This window comes from Sceloporus occidentalis, unplaced genomic scaffold (genome assembly GCF_023333645.1).
Source record: "Sceloporus occidentalis isolate IW3139 unplaced genomic scaffold, rSceOcc1.0.p SCAF_175, whole genome shotgun sequence".
NCBI lineage: Eukaryota > Metazoa > Chordata > Lepidosauria > Squamata > Phrynosomatidae > Sceloporus > Sceloporus occidentalis.
The window spans coordinates 56,654-77,302 of record NW_028317155.1 but is presented as its reverse complement, the minus strand read 5'-3'; the positions used below and the strand labels follow the sequence as shown (position 1 = coordinate 77,302).

At 38.1% G+C, this 20,649-nt stretch overlaps 1 protein-coding gene across 1 annotated transcript in view; it reads right to left on the bottom strand.

Moving 5' to 3' along the window:
• LOC149279003 (retinoblastoma-associated protein-like) overlaps window positions 1–16,854 on the bottom strand; it is a 79,238-nt gene extending 62,384 nt beyond the window's left edge. The window contains exons 1-15 of the mRNA XM_089501492.1: window positions 16,747–16,854; window positions 13,692–13,804; window positions 11,941–12,075; window positions 9,004–9,051; window positions 8,737–8,798; window positions 7,710–7,820; window positions 6,743–6,891; window positions 4,879–4,956; window positions 4,563–4,672; window positions 3,914–3,988; window positions 3,544–3,631; window positions 2,120–2,236; window positions 943–999; window positions 822–853; window positions 95–171 (exon numbers count right to left, since the gene is read on the bottom strand). Coding sequence (XP_089357618.1) covers window positions 95–171; window positions 822–853; window positions 943–999; window positions 2,120–2,236; window positions 3,544–3,631; window positions 3,914–3,988; window positions 4,563–4,672; window positions 4,879–4,956; window positions 6,743–6,891; window positions 7,710–7,806 — 880 coding nt within the window. The 5' untranslated portion in view covers window positions 7,807–7,820; window positions 8,737–8,798; window positions 9,004–9,051; ... (1 more) ...; window positions 13,692–13,804; window positions 16,747–16,854. The remainder of the gene's footprint in view (window positions 1–94; window positions 172–821; window positions 854–942; window positions 1,000–2,119; window positions 2,237–3,543; window positions 3,632–3,913; window positions 3,989–4,562; window positions 4,673–4,878; window positions 4,957–6,742; window positions 6,892–7,709; window positions 7,821–8,736; window positions 8,799–9,003; window positions 9,052–11,940; window positions 12,076–13,691; window positions 13,805–16,746) is intronic.
• Window positions 16,855–20,649: the final 3,795 nt, after the last annotated feature.

Here is a 20,649-nt window from a genome sequence, read left to right as displayed (position 1 = left end):
CAGGGTATAAAACTAATAAATGTGGAATGTCTAAACTTAAAAAACAGTTCCCTTAATCGGATTTGTGCTTTGCAAAAAGAATGATTTTACTCACTTCCATAGGTAGCCATAACCACTTCCACAGCACAGGCCAAAAGACACGTATGGAAAATGTCATTGTTCAACAGTTTGCTGAAAATCAATGCAAAGATTTAAATATACCAAACCATGCAGGCTCCATTATGGTTATACAGAAACGCAGACCACAGCTTCACTAAATAAAAAATATACCTCTAAATAAGAGAAATAAGCCCATCAGACATCTTTCTTCTGATCATTCTCAAAACATTTACATGCATAAACTTGGTAGCAATTGCATGTATTGCTAACACACAACCTACTGCATAACATCATGGATGGTTGTTTACATGGCCCTAAATATGTTGACATTTTGAGCATATGAGGGAGAAAAGGGTACTTGATCCTTGCTACTGAAGATGAAAGGGACACAATACAGGATATTTCTAAGAACACTTAGGGGTGTTGATATGCAAAGCTTTACATTATCTTGTAAAGTTGTAACTCAATCAAGCATTCTTTATGAAGGATTGTGGTATATATTCTAGGTAAATCCCAAAATACTATCAAAAAAGAATCTACAAGACTAAATAAGACTGTCCAGTTAACACATCTGTCTGAATATAAACAAAAGGAGGTTAGCTTGAAATGTAGAACTGTTATGTTAAAGGTACAGGTGCCAGGAGAGTGGAAGCCATCAATACACAAGACAAGGTACAGCTTATCTAAAACGAATCCAATAAAATAGCATTTCTACAACACACCTGAAATTTTGAACTGACAAGCGCTCTTCTTCCTAAAACAACATAAGAGAAGTTATACATAAACTCAGGTGATCTTGGTGCCCATGCATGCCTGCAGTGTTTACCAATGTATTGTGCTCACCGATTTCAGAATGGCCTCCATGACTCTGTAATACAAGCGCACTCCAACTTTATACCTCTAAGAAAAACAAGAACATTACCAATATAGAAATACAGAGCATTCTGAAAGGGCAGAAACTTAAATCCTTGGAGCAGGCAGCCAACATAGATGTTTGCTATCAAGGTAACCAATAACAGTTACCTTTATCATTTGTTTCGTAAGTTATGGGGAAATAATTTAGGAAACAATACATTTTTATTTTGGGGGGGGGTGATATCACATTATCTAGTTTAAGGCAAATTGTGTATGTATTTATAGATTAACTTGTCCTGAAAGGATGCCCCTTATTAAATTTTTTCTAAGGTCACAAAACTAAACTATAGTACATCTACAAAAACTCAACTGGGCCTCCCACAGGGAAAATGGGATCCTGACCCAGCACTCAAAAGGTTAAATGTAAATAGGGTCTACAATCTTTATACATGGGAATTTTAAGTAATTTGTATGCTACAATGTAGATTCTATCCACTATAGATTTGTTATTTGCTGTGAAGGCAGTGTTTTGGACTATATTTTGTAGAAGAAAATCACTAAGGTTTAAGAGAACAAATTTGGGGTGAAAACGTAAAAGGGAACTGTCACACCAGCACTCAAACATTCACACAAGGTATTTAATTTATAGAGCCACTAAAGCCTTTTTTAGTAGATTTCCTGCAGATATCCCTTCACTGTACACAATCCCACAGTTAAAATTACACTTGAATCCTACTATCCATCTGCTCGCCTACGCAGCCTCAAATGTATGCGTCATTTTAGTTGACATGATCCTCACAAGCGATAGGATTTAGAAAATGAGACTCCTTTAGCCACTACCATATCTGCTTCTAATGAAAGCAGGACACATTTATAAAATACTTCTTGCGCATGTTCAGTAGAATTCCAATTATTATGAAAGTAAGCCGACATCAATGGAGGCAGCAGCAGCCAATCGTATGTATGCTAGCAAAACATACATGTGATTGGCTGACACTACTCCAATTGAGAAGTGGTAGTGCCTTCTAACATAAACAAGAATCAATAATAATAAATAATAACAATGTGTCCTAGTGTCAGTAGAGGCGTTGGACCACAAAATTAATCATTTTACCAATTTGAAAGCCAGTCTTTTGAATATTCTGCCAGTTAATTGTATAATTACCTGATAGCCAATTTCTGCACAAGCTTGCCCAATAGATGCAGCAAATCTTTCTTTAAAGACACGGCCAAGACGTTCCACCCTTTTCAAAATATCTTCCTTTGGGTTCACGGTACAGTTCTGCAAATAATTAGAATATACGTACAGTAGAGCCTCTGAAGTTATGACAGACCTATCTAATAAAAAATAAAAAGACATACATGTCTGCTGTGTTTACATTTGTGAAACCACTCAGCAATTAAACATCTTCAAGTGCATTTACTTCACTTTTTTTACTCGGTGAAATTTAATTTATTGTAACGAGCCTTTCATGAACATCAAATAGAACAAAAAGTCGGTCGCCTGCACCTCAAAAGTAAAGCCGTTAGTGTCCATAAAATACTATCACGTCTAGTACAGGGGATCACACTGGCCATTTATCACAGGACACACATATGTTTCATAGTTGCTCTGAATTGTGGGAGGAATAAACTAAGTGAGGGATTTCTTTACGCCAGTTACCAATCCAACATACTACATTGAAGTACTTTCTATGTGCTTCCCACCCTACCTGTAAACATATCCGCCTGCCAATGCTTTTAGCTGCCCGAGTGTTAAGCGATTCAAGCTGCTCTGATGTCATTAGAATTCGGAGTATCGAAACCTTCTCTTTTATATCGATCTCATCTTGTCTAATAGAGGTTTGGTGAAATTAGGGCTTTAATGAAGATGAGGGCCCAAAACGTCCCAAGTATAATTATTCCAATGACTAGTTAACACACATAACTTTCTCTTTACAAACATCATCACATAATACAGGAAAACATCTGTAATGCCTTTATTATATAAATGACCATGTATGTGCCCATTCTTCTTTGCATATCACATGCATTGCTTATGGCATTCATAGGCTTGGTGAGCAACATCTGTCTTGTTTTATTATTATTATTATCCTTTATTTATATGGCGCCAACAGTTTACGCAGCGCTTAATACAATACATAAATTCAAGGGATATGACAACACAAGAATTGACAGACTAAGACAAACCGATACATTTGGTGGAGAGAGCCTTTTGTTGTTTTGTCCTGAAACCAATGGGCGCATAAGCACAAGCTTCCTGGTTCTCCATCTAGGATTTACACACGCATGAGGAGTGCTCCATGGCTCAGGGAGGGGAACACGGACAGTCATGTCCATTATAATCAAAGCTTTGTCTAAGGCTGCTGGTAATAAGCAGACCAGCAGATATTCTATGACCTCATTACATCACACAATTTGTTGCCTTATTCCTCACTGAAGTTGCCACCACCTTTTTAGCTCCTTGTTTATACTATGCTGCCAAGTTTTCCACGGCTGCGGGTTGCGCATGCAGTAAGCACCACAAAACGCATATCGTTTGAGCTTGTAACTAACTTGCCAAACGTGTCTTTTGTTTTGGTCACTCACATTAAAGTATGAATTGAGAATGTCAGATGGTTCATCACTTGTAGAGTGTAAAACAACCATAAGTTGGTGGATTGTGTTCATCACAGCTCTAGAAAACAGAAAATCTGTATCACAACATGCTAGAATACTACAAATAAAATGTTTGTCAACAGAGCTCACACACTGATACGGCCAGCGAAGTTAGTATTTCCCCCCCCTCTCTGTTGCAGATAATTTTCCCGACAATCATTTTAACAGAACTTTTTAAATGTCTAAAAATAAACTCTCAAAAAACATTTAGAAGTAAAATATTATACATACAGTGTGTATATATACACACACACACACACACACACACTTCACATACTACATTTATTTTTATTTTGCTCACCTGACTGGCGTTTGCGGTGGAATCAGGGGAACTTCCTCCAGATCTGTTTTCTTCGGCGTTTTCTCCTGTTCCAAACTGACAAAAAAAAATAAATAAATATATATATATATATATATATATAGGTCACTGAATGAAAGTTATAATGCATGGGCTTGTCAGCTTATTCAGGGTTGTAGGGTTAGCAAATAAAAACGTTAAAAGAGTGGATAAAACGTTTTCATTAGTTTTAATTTGTTCCTCGGCTGATGGGCTGGCAATGCATCAGGTCATGATAAATTATGCAAGCACGTAGAATTTATTGTCACTCACCACACAACAGGATTTTATACCCATATGTTGTCACAATGCCGTAAAGTTGTATAAAGACTATAAAAATCTACTAAAGAATCACCTGATTTAAATATAACTAAATACAAGTATTCTTCACAGTAAGGGGTAAACTAATACATGTAGACAACATTGCCTGAAATAGGTAGCTACATATACATATATTTTATTACACACATAAGCATTTAGTTATTAAAACGTTAAATACAGCAAAGAGAGCCAGCACCACGCGTCGACATTCAGATCACAAGAAAGGCACACGTATTTAACAATTTTAAGGGATAAATGGGAAGAACATAAAAGAAAAAACCCAAACACTTACCTGTCTTGGACGTCCACTCTCAGAGTTTCATCATTTTCCAGAAACAGCCGTGCATCAAAATCTTTATTTTTATTATATAGTTCTTCATACAGTCTTGACATATCTTCAAACTAAATATATCAAAACATTAACCATTATTTAGAGCAAAATCAATATGCATTTTGTTTTGCTACATGCATGGGGAAGGCGAACCACAAATGTTACCGAAGAAAAAAAAAATAAAAAAAATAAAAAAAAAAAAGATTTTCAGCACGCACTTTTCACCATGCTTTGAAATGGACTACACTTCGTATAACATAGTGTCATTATACTGTACCTGAGGAAGTCCATCAGTCATAGGAACTCCAACAGAATCCAAGAAGCTGACAAAACTTGAGGCATACACATTTTTCACCTAGAAAATGTAAAATAATAATAAACCCAAATATATCTCTTATTCAAAGATACATTAAGTCCACATTTACATTATGTTGCCCACAAATATACGTTTACTCAGTGAGAAAAATCAGAATATAAATGGAGGTTGTGTTTTGATGGATGTATTATACCCAGTTTCTTAATACAAGATGCTGAATCAGCAATCCCTGCAACATCACTCCACAGACAAGAAGGTCACCTGCAACACTGATGTCCTACACATTTTAAGATGGAATTGTTATTTGACAGACAATACCAAGTCTTGTTTGGTAGATTCTGAAAAGAGAATGCAAAAGAATAGGAATCCTGCTGTGCCTTGTCATTAATAATTCATTGAGATTATAATTCCTAATGAATGTTCTCTGCTAAATAAAAAAATAAATTTATCTGCCTAAACTATTCAGGACTATAGCCAACACAATTATTTTACCATTGGTCTCCACCGGTGGCCATCCTTGTCTGGCTTCACCTTCCAGAGGTAAATTGCTCTCTCCACCTTAACTCTTTGTGGAACTGAAAGCACATGCTACAGAATACAGCAGCAAAAGAGCCTAATTTAGTGGGGAAACAATGCTGCATACGTGCTAAGAAATGGAAAAAAAAATATTCAATGTTCTTGAATAGATGTGGAACATAGAGGTTGACTCCGATCTGTTTTTTTCCCCATGACCCACACAGCTCTCGCAAGTGGAGAAAAAAAAATGGTTTATGACCTATCCTCCTGCTTCCTAGGAGAATCCTCCTAGCTCTCAAGTGGGAAAAGGGGTTGTTTTAGGCAAATATAGACTCCCCATGCCTGATCGGCATATGAGGTCGTGGAGCTGACTGATAGACAAGCCAAACGAGCTGCATTTAATTTGAAGGCTGGCACTTTATGAGATTTCTCTCTGAAGATATCAATTTTAAGGCATGGTTGACAGTTGATTATTGGAGTCAATTTCTGCCATCAAGTGGCCTTAGGGCCATGTGAGCATAGTCTTTTCTGCTCATACCAAAACACTCTAGGGACGGGTCTCAGATATACTGCACTGCTAATAAACCAGACATTGATAGGCCTAGCAACTTCAGCTGTTTACATGTGTAGACCCCATGGCGGACACGTTAAACTTTTCTTAGCACCATACGCTTTCTTACTCATGTGGTCTGAGAGCTCACTTCTAGAGAAACATGTTTTCTGGGTGACCCTCCAGACAGCAGAACCAACTTTAGAGACCTCCCAAAACCTGCTGTCCTTATTGTTAAAGAGGAGACGTTTCCATTCTCTCTGAAAGTGTAACAGAATCCCCAATATTTATGCCTTAGATAGGTGTTCTTTGAATGGTATTTCCTTGACATCTTCCAAATCAAAGACCCCTTCTAAAACGAAGAACACCCTGCCTACCGAAGGGAGGAGAAACAAAGGGTATCAAAGGCAGCAATTTAAAAAGGTCTGCCTTGTCTCCTCCAAGATCAGCCTCAGATGCCTAGGAAAGTGAAGTCCAAGATGCATTTGTGAAGGAAAGAGAAAATACATTTTAGTGTCAAAATGTACAGCACTGTGTGTCAGGTGTGTAAGTTTATTTTTAAAATGTTTGAAAAACAGAGTCATTTGCTGTAATAGAGCAATAATATTTTACAGTCTGGTACAACAAACAGAAAAAAAAGTCAATGTATTATTGAGGAAGTGGGAAAAAAAAACTTGATTGAATACACAGGATAAAAAAATGATTTATATTTTTATACTTCCTCAACCAAAAGCAAATGTAGAACAAGGAAATTATTACCTCATCAACAGGACATTCATTTTCCTTACAAAGAACCTCTATGACTCTTGTGTCTCTCTCAGACTGCCGTGACACGCTTCTATTCCTGTTCTGACCACGCCGGGAAGCGCGGGTCGGTACTCCAACAGACAGTCCATTCACGGTGCTCTCTGAATTTAAGAAACATCAACGTTTGCATACATTTTAACCCTACCAGAAAATGGACTAGTTGCACAATCCACAGCAACAAAAAACTGCAAATACGGAATTACAACACTATTAAGCATAAAATATCACTAACTATGACAGTACTGAATATTTGTAAAAAGATAATTATATATTATAAACATACATACATGTACTTTAAGAGGACAGTGGGTGGTCACGTAAGTGCAGGTAAAACGAGTGAAGGTAGTGCTGGACTGCATATATAAAAACTTATGAATGTGGATATCCAAATCTCTGAAAACTTTTCTACATGTCCCTTTGCAAATCGGAACTATTTCTAGCTGTAAGTACAGGTCGATTCCAGGCAACAGTACATTATAAAACATTTAAAGTATCCATAAATTTGATCAATAAGGTAAAGCTACACATACCAAAGGAAAATGACTGCCTGATGCGTTTTGTGCGAAATAAGCACTTGATAAGGAAAACCACTAGTTACACTTTTATACCATTTAATAACCAAATCCTGTGTTGCGCACATTTTTTGTTTACAATTAGCACACCCAATGCATTAAGTGGCACACAAAAACAAAGTTTCACTATTATATTTGCCTATTTGTTGTAGAAGCCGTCATGGTTTAGGGATATTTGCACAGGCATTTACACACCTGTTACAATTCTTTCATAAGCGATTGTGTGCGTTGTGGCTTGCATGCCCCTTATTTTGGGAATCTGACCATTTTTATTTTATAAACTCATATATAGCACGGATCGGAAATGACATTCCTGGCTCAGGTTCGTATTTTGGACTAAAACTTACTGTATGGTTCCTTGAGTGCTTCTGGAGGAGTTTGCTTCATTATATATTCCAGGACACAAAGCAATAGCTGCCAAGAGATCACCAAGTCATCATCCATCTGTAATACTCTTCCTGAAAACAAACAGGATTAATATTTTACATAATAATCATGTTCATTTAATTATATTAAGGACCAGCAACCAGTCATTGTGAAAAAGAACTTCCAATGAAATCAATGGGAGTATTTTGGTAACTGATTGACAGCTTAAGCAGCCAATCAGTGGCTGAAAGTGCTTTCACGGAAACCAATTGGAAGACTTTATATTTGCACACTGGGATCTAAACAGATCTACCCCAATTATATGTATTTATAGTGCATGATGGCTGGAGTTTTTGATTTTATGTGATTAAACCTTCAGAAGGATAGAATTAAATTACAGATCTGTTAAATTTTTGTAAAGCATATTAGACAAGTAATGTCTTGTCTGAGTGGAACAGCACCTTTAGCGTAATGTTTTATTTATTTTAACAAACTGGGTTATTTTCTCTCTTATTTGTGGCACATCAAAGTGAATTCTAGAAGAGGAGGAAGCATACAATTTTAGTACAAGCATTTTTACAGTGTCATTTTCCCTTCTTTTAATTGCCAAAAGTGACCCAGCTACATGGCGAGGAATACATACTCACACAATACACTGCCCAGCACAGAAAATTAGTCCAAAATGATTTGCCCTGCTGATTGAATTTCTAAAATACACTGCCCAGCCTAGTTAAGGGGTATTAACAAATATAAATATGAATTAGTGTATGTAAGAAAACAATGACACTGTTATACTTTGAACTCTGTTAATATAAACAATTATATATATATATATATATATAAATAAATAAATAATATATATAATATAAAGAAACACATCACGCACGCAGTAGAGGTAAATCCAGCATGGCACACGACACAATGTCGGAAGGAAAATGGAACATAGAAGATAGAATCTAGAACAACCCAAACAACAAAGGGGAGCTACGCACAGGTAAGAAACGTTACCTTTTGCTAAAATGAATGTTACCCAAGACGTTTTCAGAATGGAAGGAGTGTCTGTGTCAGCCCTGCGGAAGAGAAACAGTTACTAGAACAAGAACACTTTGTGCTTGGGGGAGATTAAGGTGTAGCGGGGGTCTAGACAAACTGTCCTAGCCATTTGTTACATACCGCCCTGAGCTCCTGGGGGGGGCACTTGAAATGTTTTTTTATTTAATTCACTGTATATTCTGCTTAACCCTTACCTGTTAAACCTACATACAAAATTAAGACACCACTCACCTATCACCAGGGGGTTCCACAAATATTAAGCCAAAAGTCCTGAAAAATACAGCAGATATAGGTTTAAATAAAGAAAATTAAATAGTTTTATTGATATGTAAAATCTGACAGCAAATACACATTTTCCTGATGTAAAGATTCACACCTGAATCAGTCCTTGGTCTCATGTCACATTCAGAATAGACATACATCACCTCATCTCATGCATTGTTTACATTCCCTTGCTGTATTAACCTCTACCACTTCTTCTGGGAGACTGTTCCACTTATCCTAACACCGAATCGACTGACCCTTTAGTTTTAGACAATGACCTTTTGTTCTAACAGTTGCTCCTTTGAAATATATTTTAACCCCTTCAATCCCAGGGGTTTTTGGTACCTCAAAGCCCGGAGCAATTTTGCCATTTTTGCGGTATGTCGGTTTAGCGATTATTCTCCTTTCCTGTGAATAGTGTACCCATGTAAACTATATATAAACTAAAAAATAAACTAATTTTTTTTTACATTTTCCCTCTGAATCCTCACAAAATTAGGTAAAGTGATGGAAAATCCCCTCCAAGTTTATCGATTCAGGTGTCCTGATTTCAGAAATACCTAATTTATATAGATTTTCCAGACTTTCCCAGCACCAGGGAGCATACTATAAGGTGTACAATTTTGTATAATTTTTATGCCTATGGCTTAACGGGTTTGGGGGTTGTGAACGGGGGCAGGAGGGTTATACTGGCTAGATGTTATGCTAGGGCAATGGGAAGTAAGGTTTTTTTAATAAAAATTTTTATATGTATTTTTGGTATTATTTATATTATTATTTTAATAATTTATTTAATATTTTTAAATGAATTAACTTTTTTTTTTTCAGCTTTTCTCTTTCAGGACAGGAGGGGGAGTGAGAGACATCTCCCTTTAAAATAATAAAACAAGCAAGAAAGATTGTTAGATTAGCAGGAACCCCTAATCATTTATGCCCTGCTTACTCGTTGTTCCGCTACAGACGTGTGTCGTGCTAACAGACAAGCATTTAAGAAGCTGGATTATAAGAAAGCAAACAGAAAACAGCTACTTTCAAATACTGAAATAGTCAGTGCAAGTTTCACCCAAAGAGATTTTTTTATTTTTTTTTTTAAATGTAGGTTACATTTAAAAAAAAAATGTGCCTTGTATTTGGTGAATGTTACAATGTTAATCATACTGCAGCCACATGGGGGCAGCACCACACAACAGTGATTACTACAAACGCTTTCCGCTCAAACCTCAAGACTAATGGCATTTATTGTTACGATTTCAAATATCATATACCCATTTACAAAGGAGCTGTCGTTTCCGCACAAAAGCAAAATAACTCGAAGAGCAGGGGGGGCAATATATTTTATATATGCAAAAGTAAAAAATGGCTTTATTTGTGCCCAAAACAGACTTTTTCTGCATTTTCACACGGTTTCCTTAACCATGATTCTCCTTTTTAATTTTTTGCGCATCCACATAAATGATAAATTGTTCGTTCCATGACAGATAGAGCTTTCTATTTTTCTTTGAAAACGGTCCCCCAAACCAGTTCAGTTAAACCAAAATGCATTCCAAAATGAATTCGGAGAAAAAGACATGCATAGGTTTTCTTTAGACGTTACAGGGTTAACAAAAAGGAACATCCCCATCCCTTTTTCTAAACTTAAATGCTCAAGTTTATTTTCTAAAAGGATACGTCTCATTTGGGACTATTGAGCAGCCCATCAGCTTAAAATAACCCAACCAAAGTATATATTTTGGTCGCCAATCTCTGGCAAAGGGAGGCATAACTTTTGTTGCTTTCACCCACCACAATGTATTCAGCTGCATCTGTAGATTACAGAAACAGTCCACATGCATAGATTTTAATGTTTTGTTTTTTTATATATATATTATCGGTAACTCTACAGGGCACACTACACTGTGCAACAGCACACAAAATAGGACAAGTTAGCCACACAAAAAATAAACTGTTAATATACCATACATAACAAGATACGTTTTCACAAGTATGCCGGCCTTTTGCTTTTCTCAGGCATCTGCTTTTGTAAAAAAAAAAAGTTGTAAAAAACTATAGATCAGCCTACAACTTGCTTAAATTGAAGGATTAAGCCGCATTAGTCCAGTAGACACAATGTCAAAAAATCAGAGTATCGCAGAGTATGCAGTGATTTTTTTACATTGTATATTTATATATATTATTATAATAATATTATATATTATTTATTTATTTTTACTTTATTGAGGCTCTCACTATTCATGAATGAATCCTTGCTTTTTTTGCGAAAGCAAGACATCCATCCACCCATCCAGTCTCACGCATTCAAGACTTCTGGCACTGGTAGGGTTAATGGCGGTTCCCAGTGACTGGCTCGGGGACGAGGTCACCCCCTGCGTCAGGAACTGCAGTTCACTGGCTGTTTTTGTTTTTTTTTCTAAATCGACCAATCAGCAGCACTCACTCCACAAGAATGGATCAAAAATGCATCAACTTATAAAATATTAACAAGTGTACTAGGATTCAACAGGACTTAAAATAGACGGGATGGAAACATCAGGAAAACATTTTTAATGTATTGACAAATTATTAGTTCTCCCACTACAGTCATGGCAGAAACAGGTTGAATTCGACATCTGGAAAGAACCATTTGGCCCATCTAGTGTGGCCATTTTGCCTGACTCAGAACTTAATAAGCCCGTGTCTTAGATTCAGGATAACTTTATGCCTATCCCATGCCCGTTTAAATTCCCTCGCTGTATTAGCCCCATGCACTTCTGATTGGAGGCTGTAAAACTTCCTTACACTGCAATGGAATGGAGAGAATACACATCCTCACCTAATAGCAAAGAGTTGCTAATGTACAACAAGCATAGAATAAACCGTGACATGTATCTTTGCCAATACATCATCATAAATCATTACCTTTGAAACTTCTGGTATAAGAGACACATTGTTTCATATTTTGTCTTCAACTTTGATACGGCATGGTCTACTTTAGTGCTGAGATTGTCCAAGTTGTCATCCATTTCTCTTAGCATTCGAAAACATTTATTAACGCTGTAAGGAAAATAATGAATTTAAACAAATAAATGATAAATATGATTTTAAGATCAGATTACAATTCACATTGTTTCTTGTTTTTACTTATTAATCATAAAAAAATTGTTTTATTAGCAAACATGGAGTATCAAAAGGCTTTCAGCTTTCAAACTAATGGTTTATATGTTTATAAAATACTAGGTTATCACCAGTGTGTCAGGAACTCTTGTAAAGCGACACAAAAAGCAGACAGTGATAGGTTGTTGCAATAGAAACAGAAATGGCTTCTTAACAGGTGTCTGTAAACTGTCATGTGATGAAATATCAATGGGGAAAAAAAAAGACAAATCTGCCATTTACTTGCTTATGACGTGCTATTACATCCTATAAATCAGGCCCTAGATGACCGAGGACGTAATAGTACATCATATGGTTCTTGCACCCCACTGGTACATAGTAGATCAGGATGTCTTTCGACAGCCTGGGGTTTCCTCTTCGCTAGCATCTTGCTGATCGATCCCGTGTAACATCACTCGTTCAGGCAATAAGTATTAAAAGTAACAGATTCCTTGGCCCCAATCCAAAACGTAAAAATAATTTACTATGTAAGGGAGCATCTTGCATTAAAAACCTATACATTTGTGCTATCATTCTACTCAGGGAATGTTGCTGGAAATAAACGGTATTTTTATCAGCAGCAGATAATTTGCATAAGACACGAAAAAAGTTTATTATTTGCCCCTTTTTGCGACATATTATTCACACTAAATAAAATACTACTAAAAAAGTGGTATAATTAGAAAAGCTGTCCAAAAAAAAATAAAATTATAAGATGACCCTGATTATAAGACGACCACCCAAAATTTGAATATTAATTTAGGGGAAAAAAATTAAAGGCCTGAATATAAGACTACCCTATAAGAAAAGTTTTACTAGTAAATATTAATTCATGTAAAATATTTTAGTTTTTATTTCCTTTTATTTGCCAACCTGCCCCCCCCATTATGCACATCTGCCCCCAGACTTGCTACTCTGCCCCCCAGATATGCCTAATTCACCCTTATATACATACAGCAGTGGAGGTTGTCTGTGCGCATCCCGCAAACGTTCACCGGCTGCGGGATGCGCACAGACAACCTCCGCTGCTGCCGCCACTTCCATCAGGGTGCACCAGAAGGTCATGTGATGCGGGCGCTCAGTCATAGAAGCACCTGGCGCATTTGCTCTGAAACAAACCTTGTCTTATAAATCGAGCAAATACGGTATATAGTTTGTGGGGTACACACCACAACAATGTTCTTCCTGCCTCATGAACAGTGAAATCCCATGCACAGAAGTGGCCCCTATGGGCTGCTGTTGGGTCTCCATTCAGTCCACTGATGGCAGCTGCAATCGGCGACAGTAGCACACGACATATTACATCCTCCATCCTTAAAGTATTAAAGGATGGCTCTGACCATTTCTATCAGTGCCCTGGTTCTAAGAAACAATTGCTTGTGAATGAAAAGTTTAATATGTACCAAAAAGTACAACCTATTAGAGTCCCTGTGTTCCACAGTCCTTTGGCACTGAATTTGCATTTGGGTGCTTAAAAAGAAAAAGCATGACAGTCACCAGTCGCCTGTTTCACCTACCTCATATTTATAGCCTTCAAGAGTTCTGTAAATGTAAATGTCATTTCATCACAATCGACTGAAGCAATGAAGAGACAGAGGCCAAACGATTCTATTTTCATTATGGAGTCCCGCTTAAAAAACAAATAAGAGTAAATAAAATTAAAAAATAGTCTGCTAGTTTTGTTTTTGTTTTGTAAATCAATCGGGAAAAGTCCTCTATGTAATTGCAAAGAATATTGTAACAAAAATAGTTTTTATATCAGTGCCTTTAAGGTTTTTTTCTATCTTCAGTGTAATGTGTTAAGCGCTTAAACACTACATATATTACAAATGACATTTGCTCACTTAAGGATCCACATACATTCCATGTTCGTTTTTAAGGGAAAGCACTATTTGTTGCAGAGGGCAAATCTGGTGCCAGCAGTAAACCCTCAACTCTAAGAGAGCGAGTCGAACCTAACCCTAAGAATAGCTTATCAAGCCACTCTGGTTCACAACAAAAGCAACTCCCCCCCCCCCCCCCCAAAAAAAAACCTGATGATCACAAGGACCAAAATCAGGATGGGATGAGGATCTTGTGAAGGCTCATACCCTCCTCTTCACTATTCTGGTACTAGCCAACTATCCCGCTACTTATAGCGCAGCAGCAGCTTCAACAGCACTACTACAATAAGAGGACAGTTACCATGATCAACATTGACAATAATAATGCTGAGCATACAGTAATGAGTGTGGGAGAAGTGGAGGGGTAAAGGCAGGACGAGGGGAAGGTCGGTTAGTATTTAGTAGTCTATTGTGTGAGGAAAGGACACACGTCAGTAGACATTTAGCTAGATGAAGGCATCAGACTTAAGTGAGCCACTTAACTTAATTCTCTCCTTCACCCTTTAAGTGCGACACTAAGGCAACAAGTTAGGCATGTTGGTTAGAACGAGTACGAGAGGTAATTTTGGATGGATCGAGAAAAGAGAATAACCAGAAGCTCAGTCTTGAAGATGTTGAATGGTTAGTAGGATGATATCCAAAATGCAATTTCAGAGAGACCGTTAACTAGACATGTTAGAAGAAAGGGTGAGAGGCCAGGGAATAGCGTGTTGTTGGCATAGATATGATACTGGGGTGGGTTGATAAAGAGGCCCCAAACACGAGTTCTGAGGCATATCAACAGAAAGTAGTAAGGGCGAGGAACAAGTACTAGAAAAGGAGACGCTAAAGATACAGTCAGACAGGATTTGGTTCTGGAGCAAGCCATGTCACATATGCCATAACAATAACATATTTGAAGGAGAAAGAGGTTCTCAACAACATCAAAGGCTGTATACCGTGTTTCCCCGAAAGTAAGACAGCGTCTTACTTTCTTTTTATCCCTAAAAGCCCCACTATGTCTTACTTTCGGGGTATGTCTTATATTGGGAAAAATTTTTCGAATTTAATGCTTTCCTACCTTTCCTTTCTTCTTTCAGCTTCTTTTCCTCCTCTTCGCCAGTTCTTGTCTCCTTCCGGGTCAGAGGGCACGGACAGCGGTGGGCGCGGCTTCAGTGTTGTGCGCCGGGATCTGACAAGAAACCCCGGCGCACAACAGCTGTTGCCGCGCAGATCACAAGGGAGCGGTATCGGAGGTCATTAACAGACCTCCGGCTCCCTTGAGTGATTTTAAGCCGGGTTGAACCCGGCTTAAAATCACTCAAGGGAGCCGGAGGTCTGTTAAAGACCTCCGATACCGCTCCCTTGCGAGCCTGCTCCTCCAGCGGCGGACATTACTGTCCGTCTCTGGAGGGGTGCCGGGTGCCGCAGGTTGGCACCCCCTGGAGTGTGGCGCCCTGTGCGGTCGCACACCCCAAAGGTCGGCCCTGCTCTAAGGGGCCGGCCTTAGGGGTCTGCGGCCGCACAGGGTTTAAATAAAAACATCGGGGTTTTTTTTCAACTTTATTTAACATCCTCCATGTTAAATAAAGTTAAAAAAACTTTATTTAACATCCTCCATGTTAAATAAAGTTTTTTTTAACTTTATTTAACATGGAGGATGTTAAATAAAGTTAAAAAAAAAACCCCGATGTTTTAATTTAAATCCTGTGCGGCCGCAGACACGTAAGGCCGGCCTTGGTGGGGACTTCCCGGCCCCTTAGAGTGGCGGACCCGGTCGCAGGTGCGGCGGGCCTAAGGGGCAGGCGCCCCTTATGCCCTGCGTTAATGCGGCCGTAGGCCGTAGGCAAATCCCCCGTGTTTCCCCGAAAGTAAGACATATGTCTTACTTTCGGGGTACGGCTTATATTAGCTGACCCCTCTGAAACTCCCGATACGTCTTACTATCGGGGGTGTCTTACTATCGGGGAAACACGGTATATGTCCAAGACATATTTTATTTTGGGATTGAGGAGAGTGTCTCAGTACAGAGTTATCGAATGGACCACATTACAGACTATCAAGGGGAGAAAATAGGCTACGAGACAGTAAAGTAAACATTCCAGTAGTTTGTTGGCCAGCAGGAGACGGGAGACATGATTGTAGTTAAACCTTCTGCATCCCACATCCCCATTTCTTTGAAAATCAGAGATGAGGGCATGTTTGAAAGAGGTGGGAACGCACTAGTGGAAAGAGAGGATGAGGTGGTATAAGGACATTGAAAAGAGAAAATGAAACGCAAGCGAATATAGCCGAGTGGCCAAGGAGTGACATTGGAGGGCATCAGAAAGACTATAAAGCAGTTGAAGGAGGCTGCTACAAAGAGACGGGGTTTGGGTACCATGTACAGTAAGCAGAGTCATGAAGCGGAATATTATCTCTGATGCAAACAGTTAACAAGGTCCTGGTCAGAAAAGTTGGAAAGGGAGGGAGATGACAAGGGATGTAGGAAGGTATTAAAATGTGAAAAACAGACCTATACAGTTGATAGAGAGGGAAGAGATTACTGAAAAAAGTTTTTTTTGGGAAGGTGGAGAGCAGAGCTATAGGAAGCATGAAGTAGTAGTGTATAAAGCCCTCGGGGAAACGATTTCCTCCACAGATGCTTTGGAGACTGGAGTTATAGGGTCTTTCAGTCCGCAAACACTAACCTCTTCACAGTAACACTTACCAACACACAGCCGGAGGCGAACAATTTCTCATACGTATGCCAGGCTCTTCTCTTCACATGATCAGATATTCTTAATTTCTCACACAAGGACACGAAATCGGCATCTTGAAATTCATGTCTGAGAACATATTAACACTCAATGAGAAATTTGAAAATAATGAAAATGTTAATCTCCTCATCATAAAAAGCAAGAGATAAAGTGGGCATCTGCAGGATTATAAACAACGGTGGAACAGAGCAAAGAATAGTATTACTGTAAAAATTACACATACAACAAATCATTCTTCTTTGACTTTTAAATACAGCATTGAAACAGTAACAGGTCTAGTTTTTCATTAGGTCAATTAACTGCAGATCTGTATGTATATCGCATACCATTGTATGCAGTCATGATATTCTGATCACATCCCAAACTAAAAACACACCGAGCGCATTCTTTACGGTAATGCCAATCAAGTCCCTTCTCCATAGACTTTGGTCAGAGGGTTCTCCTTAGGCAATTGAGATATTCTATTGTTTACCAGAAGTCAGTATGGTGGGAGCCCCGTAACAACAGTACTAATACGTCCAACAATAAGTGGGATGTAATATTCTATGAAAACCCAAAATGCTCCACAACCAAAAAACAAAAGTTGGCTAAACACTACATACCCCAGCAGTAATTTAAAGTTAAAACACAAAAACATTAAGAGATCACGTCAGCCATCCAGAACATTAGAAAACTATGCATGCGAGGTATTACCCTGTTTGGGGAAGGGAGCACATTTGTATGGGTAGGCTAATCATAATCTACCTTTCTAATGCTTAAACAAATATGCTCATAAACAAGATTACAAATATAGACCAAGGGATTGCGACAACTCTAGCTAGATGTGAACAACAGTATAAATAATCTCCAGCCAGGATGCGTCGACGCTGCCTGACCAAGAATTATTTGATTAATACTTCAACATGAGCCAGAGCTACAGGTCACCTACATCTATAGTCTTCATCTATTCTAAAGCCCACAGGAAAACAAGAAGTATAACACAGAAACAATGTATTGGGAGGTATGTGCCAGCAGGGATCTACAGGTAAAAGTAGTTCATGGTTAACTTTCTCTGCCATCCTTGGTGGCACCAACAGAGAGATTCACTAAAGAGGAGATAACGGAGGGAAGGCATGGAAATTAGGAACAGGCTGCTACCCGGCCGAGGCCTGGCAATAACAAAAAGATTTTTTTAAATAAATGGGGGTTCAAACGCAGAAAGTTTTAGTTGTTTGAGTAGGATGGTAGAAAATGTCATTTACATATGCAAAATTTTAGTGCTCAGTGATGTACGATATTCATACAGCAGAGTTGACATTGTGATTAAAAGAAAAAAAAACTCTTCTAATTGAGATTGAACCTTCATATTGGGCTTGTTTCGAAGCTAAGGAAGCATTGTTTTGATTTAAAATACTTTTATATTCAATATTGTTTTAACTTCCATATCACATGATGTGACCTTTGACCTTGCATATCTAAAAAAAAAATATAAAAAAAATGGGAAAAAAATATGTTTACAGTTAAATGTACCCTTTATTTGGCGTGTCATTTTGGGGTTGGGTGTAGATCATATTCAATGGAATACCTAAGCACTTGTTTATGGCAATTACAGTTAGGAAAACTTACAATCATAACAAGCTGGTGCCTTCCCCCGTGTAACGCTTCTAAGCGTTGGGTGTCCGCATCAGTCAATGTGTACGTTCGCCCGGTCGCTGTACATGTTTTGGGCTGCAATAACCATGAGATGCTTTGGAAATGTATGTTCAGCTTTTGAATTGTGTTATAAACAGTCTGAAATAAACTAGTTTGTACATGACAATGTCCCTGCTCGTGTCTCTCTGTAATAAATGGCAAATGGAGGAATTTAGGCTCAGGCATTATTCCACTGGATACCTGTCTTGATCAAGGTGTCTTGTTGTAGGAAAGAGTAATTTTCTCTAATCTCACAAATCTCTATATCATCTTTTCGGGTTTTTTTTTTGGTTTTTTTTTTTAAAATATGATTGCTGAACACCAATGAAAGAGTGCCTCCGAAGTTGCATTAACTCTCATGTGCACATATCTGATGTAATCCACGGTTTGGAGGTAACATTTTCAATGGAATTGCCTTTAAAGTAAATTTTCCGATATGTGCTTTATATTAGATCCTGCGCATTCACCACATTGTGGGAACAAAACACGCTACTTTATAATGGCCAGATTAGTGGCGGGAAGGGGATCGATAAACATATCCTGGTCTTCCATTGGTTTGTTTCATTTGCACCCTTCCATTAATCTCACATTCTAATTTAAAGTACAAACGCATACAGCGTGTGTAACACTTGCTCAAGAAGGCACATTTCGAAGAAAAAAATAAATCTTCACACTAGAATGTGAGCGTTTGAAGTAAATATACAATTCTGCAAGATTGTTTAAGACAATTTGTACCACCTGTTCTAACCATCGAAGCGGCCAGGCATAATTCTGCAGTAAACCATTCTTCACATTCTCAGCAATATCCGAGAGTCCAAGCTCCTTCCTGGTTTGGGACTTGGTGTAGAGATGTCACATTGCTGGGAATTTTAAAGCCATTGAAAAGAAAAAAAAAGTTTTTCCCTTTTTTTTTTTTACTGGGAAAAATTTAAATTTTTGGAAAATTGAAATAAAAAGGCAGAGTGGAGTACTTTTACAAATTGAAAATCATTTTGTCACACTGGGAACTCCCGGACTCTTAGCAATTGCTTAGCTTTGCATATCATGTAGTTACTTGCATGAGGAAATTCTCACTGATACTCCAGATTTTAGGTATAAGTGTCAAAATTGTAACCTTTTTTTCCCCCACTTTTTTTGTGGTTTCTTAAAATCTTTCTTTTTAGTTGTTGCACTACGGCATCATTAGAACCTCAATTATCAGGCAGAGTTTCTCCGGCTGGCATGTAGTATGTGGAGTATGTGCCTTCATTTACCGTATTTGCTCGATTATAAGACGAGGTATTTTTCTCAATCATAGCTTTTATTAAAAAAAAAAAAATAGTTTACATGAATTAACATTTACTGGTAAAACATTTTTCCTATAGGGTCGTCTTATATTAAGGCTCTTTTTTTTTCCTAAATTAATATTCAGATTTGGGGGGTCGTCTTATAATCGGGCAAATACGGTACTTCCTCTTAATAAGAGATTCCCCAACACTAGACTTTCTTTTAATGAATGTTTAGCGGATTCAGTCCTGCATGTGTCCACTGACTTAATTAAATGATGTGCCTGGTTCTTCCTCACTAATAGAATCCCTTTAAATTTGTTTTACAGTTGTCACACATCATTGATTCACTCTTCACATGTGGCAATTCTTCCATGACCCATGGCACCACTTTTCCTTAGTCTACTGCTGCCGCACCGTGCCTGTATGTACTTCATTCCATTGCCACACACTTTATCATACTATCACTGCTTACAGATGCACCCGTCCAGGTACACCGCACCAGTCCCTTGCACCACCTGGCCACGCCACAGAAGCTCTAGCAAGACTGAGAACTACAGAGGGAAAGACTATCAGACCCTTTTATTTTTAGTCATTTACGGCTCGCTGCCATTGTCATTCTAGCCTGCGCGAGTCGTTGCTATCCTCCACCGATGAGATCTAACAAAATCAAGGTGGAAGGCTGTGTCTCCTGCAATACTAACCCTGTGTCACGCTCAAGGCTATGCATATAAGAGCAGGCATTTTCAAATTAGGAAGATCATTAAACAGTGAGTAAGCAATCAAAGTGCCATACCTCGTCTCATTACCTCCAAGTCCCAGAACACATTGCCAGCTTTGTACTTTTATCAATTCAGAGCATTGGAGAGTTGTTAGACATGCCCATACCGGCAGAAGGGTGTTTTCTTATATATTTTT